General features: G+C 46.7%; 1 protein-coding gene across 1 annotated transcript in view; it reads left to right on the forward strand.

The window, feature by feature from the left end:
• DOPEY2 (dopey family member 2) overlaps positions 1–2509 on the forward strand; it is a 144154-nt gene that overhangs the window by 97168 nt on the left and 44477 nt on the right. The window contains 1 exon segment of the mRNA XM_012640070.1: positions 2429–2505. Coding sequence (XP_012495524.1) covers positions 2429–2505 — 77 coding nt within the window.

A 2509-nucleotide genomic window follows, 5' to 3' on the forward strand; every position in this document is an offset into this window, starting at 1 on the left:
TATGTACTCACAGGAAATTTTGAAAATACTGAACAATGAAAATAGAACGCACCCGTAGGAGGAGGTAAAACTTCTCCTCAGAGTAGAATGCCGACTAATAAATACAGAAGTCGTGATGGAGCTAGAAAAATCAGTTTTGTAACCGTTATCGACATTAATTGAGTCAGTGGCTTTTGTATCTATTTTTTTTCTATATACTGAGTGATTTTATGTCAGTTTTATAGCCTTGGTAGTATTACTGCTGTTACAATCCCTGGTACTTGTAAAAGGCATATCTGGCAACAGCCTCAGTTCCCTAATTCTGAACCATGATATTTAATATTGTACTGTATAAAGCGTAGTAAAGTGTAATTAGAAAGTTCAAGTTCCTTCTTTGGCCTTGCCTGGTAGACAGAGAAGAAAGCATCGCGACGGTGCAGATGCGTGCTTGCATGCAGATGCGTGCTTGCACAGCACCGACCCAGACCCGCCTGGCAAGCCTCCCGCTTTTATGGCCTGTTACCTAGAGCAGGCCCCTCCCTCTTCAGTCCCTCTGGGTAGGGCTTTGGCCACAGGCGTATACTCAGTTGTTACAACTGGTACACCTCTGCTCCTTTTGGTTAGAGGGGCTAGGGTCACCTGCTTCTGTCTCATGACCTCCGGCCTCCCCGGCACTAACTGCTTCCTGCTGTTGTGAGCCACACCCTATACTTCTTCCCCGTTGAGGATATAGAAAAAAAACCAAAGTGTGTTTTTCCTCCTGTACTCTCATAACACAGAATACGTCTGTGACCTCTGGTAACCAAATGTGTGGGGATGTCTCTCCACTAGCAACCAAGCAAGCGGTTCTGAGCAGACACCAGCTGCGTGTCCTCCAACTCAACTTAGTTCTCACAGCATCTACCGGGAGATAGTGTCCGATCTCACAGGTTGAGGGCTCAGTCCCACACTTCCAATGCTAATTGCAAGCTGCAGGTTGTGGACCTGTGCTTCTAACCAACTGGCTATAAGTCAGGGACCCCATGCCCCTCTCCTTGTATTCAATTAACTTGCTAGATTGGCCCATGGAACTCAGGGAAACACTTATGTTTACCAGTTTATTCTAAAGAACACAGACGAAGAGATGCGTAGGGCGAGGCACATAGGAAGGGACGCGGAGCTTCCGTGACCTCCCCGGGTGTGCCAACCTCCAGGAACCTTCGTGTGTCCAGCTACCCAGAAGCTCATCCAAACCCAGTCCTTTGGGTTTTTGTGGAAGTTTCATTATGTCAGCTTGATGGATTCAATCACTGGCCATTGGTGATCCGCTTAGCCCCTCGCCCCTTCCCAGAGGTGGGGAGTGGGCTGAAAGTCACAGCCCTCTAATCCTGCCTTGGTCTTTCAGGTGACCGGCCAGTCCTGCAGCTACCTCAGGTGCCCCAGCCACCAGTCATCTCTGTAGCATCCAAAAAGATGCTTATCACCTTGGAGAATCCAAGGTGTTTAGGAGCGTATGCCAGGAGATGGGGAGAAAGGCCAAACATATGCTTCGCAGTATCGCACCCATCCACTCAGTGCACTGGGCCTTTACGGGGACTCCTCTGAGCCCTCAGCCCCTTTTCCTGATCTTTCCTTCTGCCCTTCACACCACACCCAGCCTCAGTTTACCAGCCTGCTGATCCGCTGGGGTGCAGCCTCCTGCCTCCTGCCCACCCGGCAGGCAGATGCCTGAACACAGCTGCTGAGCTTAGGAACCTCAATGTGATCGTTGAGGTCAGGATTGTTAAATTCTCAGACATGGAGGATTCCAGCTCCTCTTAGCGAATGACACTCGGTGACAGTGCCTGAGAACCTGCTCAGGGTTTCTCTCTCTTCATCCAGCCACTGACCTGTTCCTCACTGATCACACTCCTGGCAGTAGCTGACTCCTCCTTCACCCCATCTGTCCACTAGCTTACTTAACTTTATTTCTTGTTATATTATTAAAAGATGCATTTCTGGCAAGAATCCGTGGTCCTAGAGAAACCAGAAAGCTAATCTGTTAAATACAGTGTGTGGGCTTGTTATCAGAGCACTGCTACGACTTCTGATTTCTGTATATTAATATTTTACCTGCGTTGGCCAGTAGAGTAGCCACGTGTGGCTGCTCTGAAATGAACGTGTTAAAAGTGTAAAATGCACATTGGATTTCAGAGACTTAGCACACACAAAAAAAGAATGCAAAGTCTCATTAATAATTGTTATATTGATTACATGTTGATGATGTTTTGGATATACCGGGTTAAATAAGACATATTAAAATTAATTTCACCTGTTTCTTTTTACATTTTAATGTGACTCCTAGGAAACTTAATATTATATTTATTGCTCACAGTTGTGGCCTGCGTTTTATTTCTATTGGGTGGTGCTGTTTAGGCACTTAGAATTCTTTTCCTTAACTAACTTCCTTTCCTCTTTCTTCTGACTGCTCTCAGGAAGTCACTCAGAAAATCCTAGAAGCTGTGGGGAACATTGCTGGCTCTTCCTTGGAACAAACTAGCTGGCTGAGCAG

The sequence above is a fragment of the Propithecus coquereli genome, unplaced genomic scaffold, assembly GCF_000956105.1.
Source record: "Propithecus coquereli isolate 6110/MARCELLA unplaced genomic scaffold, Pcoq_1.0 Scaffold148, whole genome shotgun sequence".
NCBI classification, from domain to species: Eukaryota; Metazoa; Chordata; class Mammalia; order Primates; family Indriidae; genus Propithecus; species Propithecus coquereli.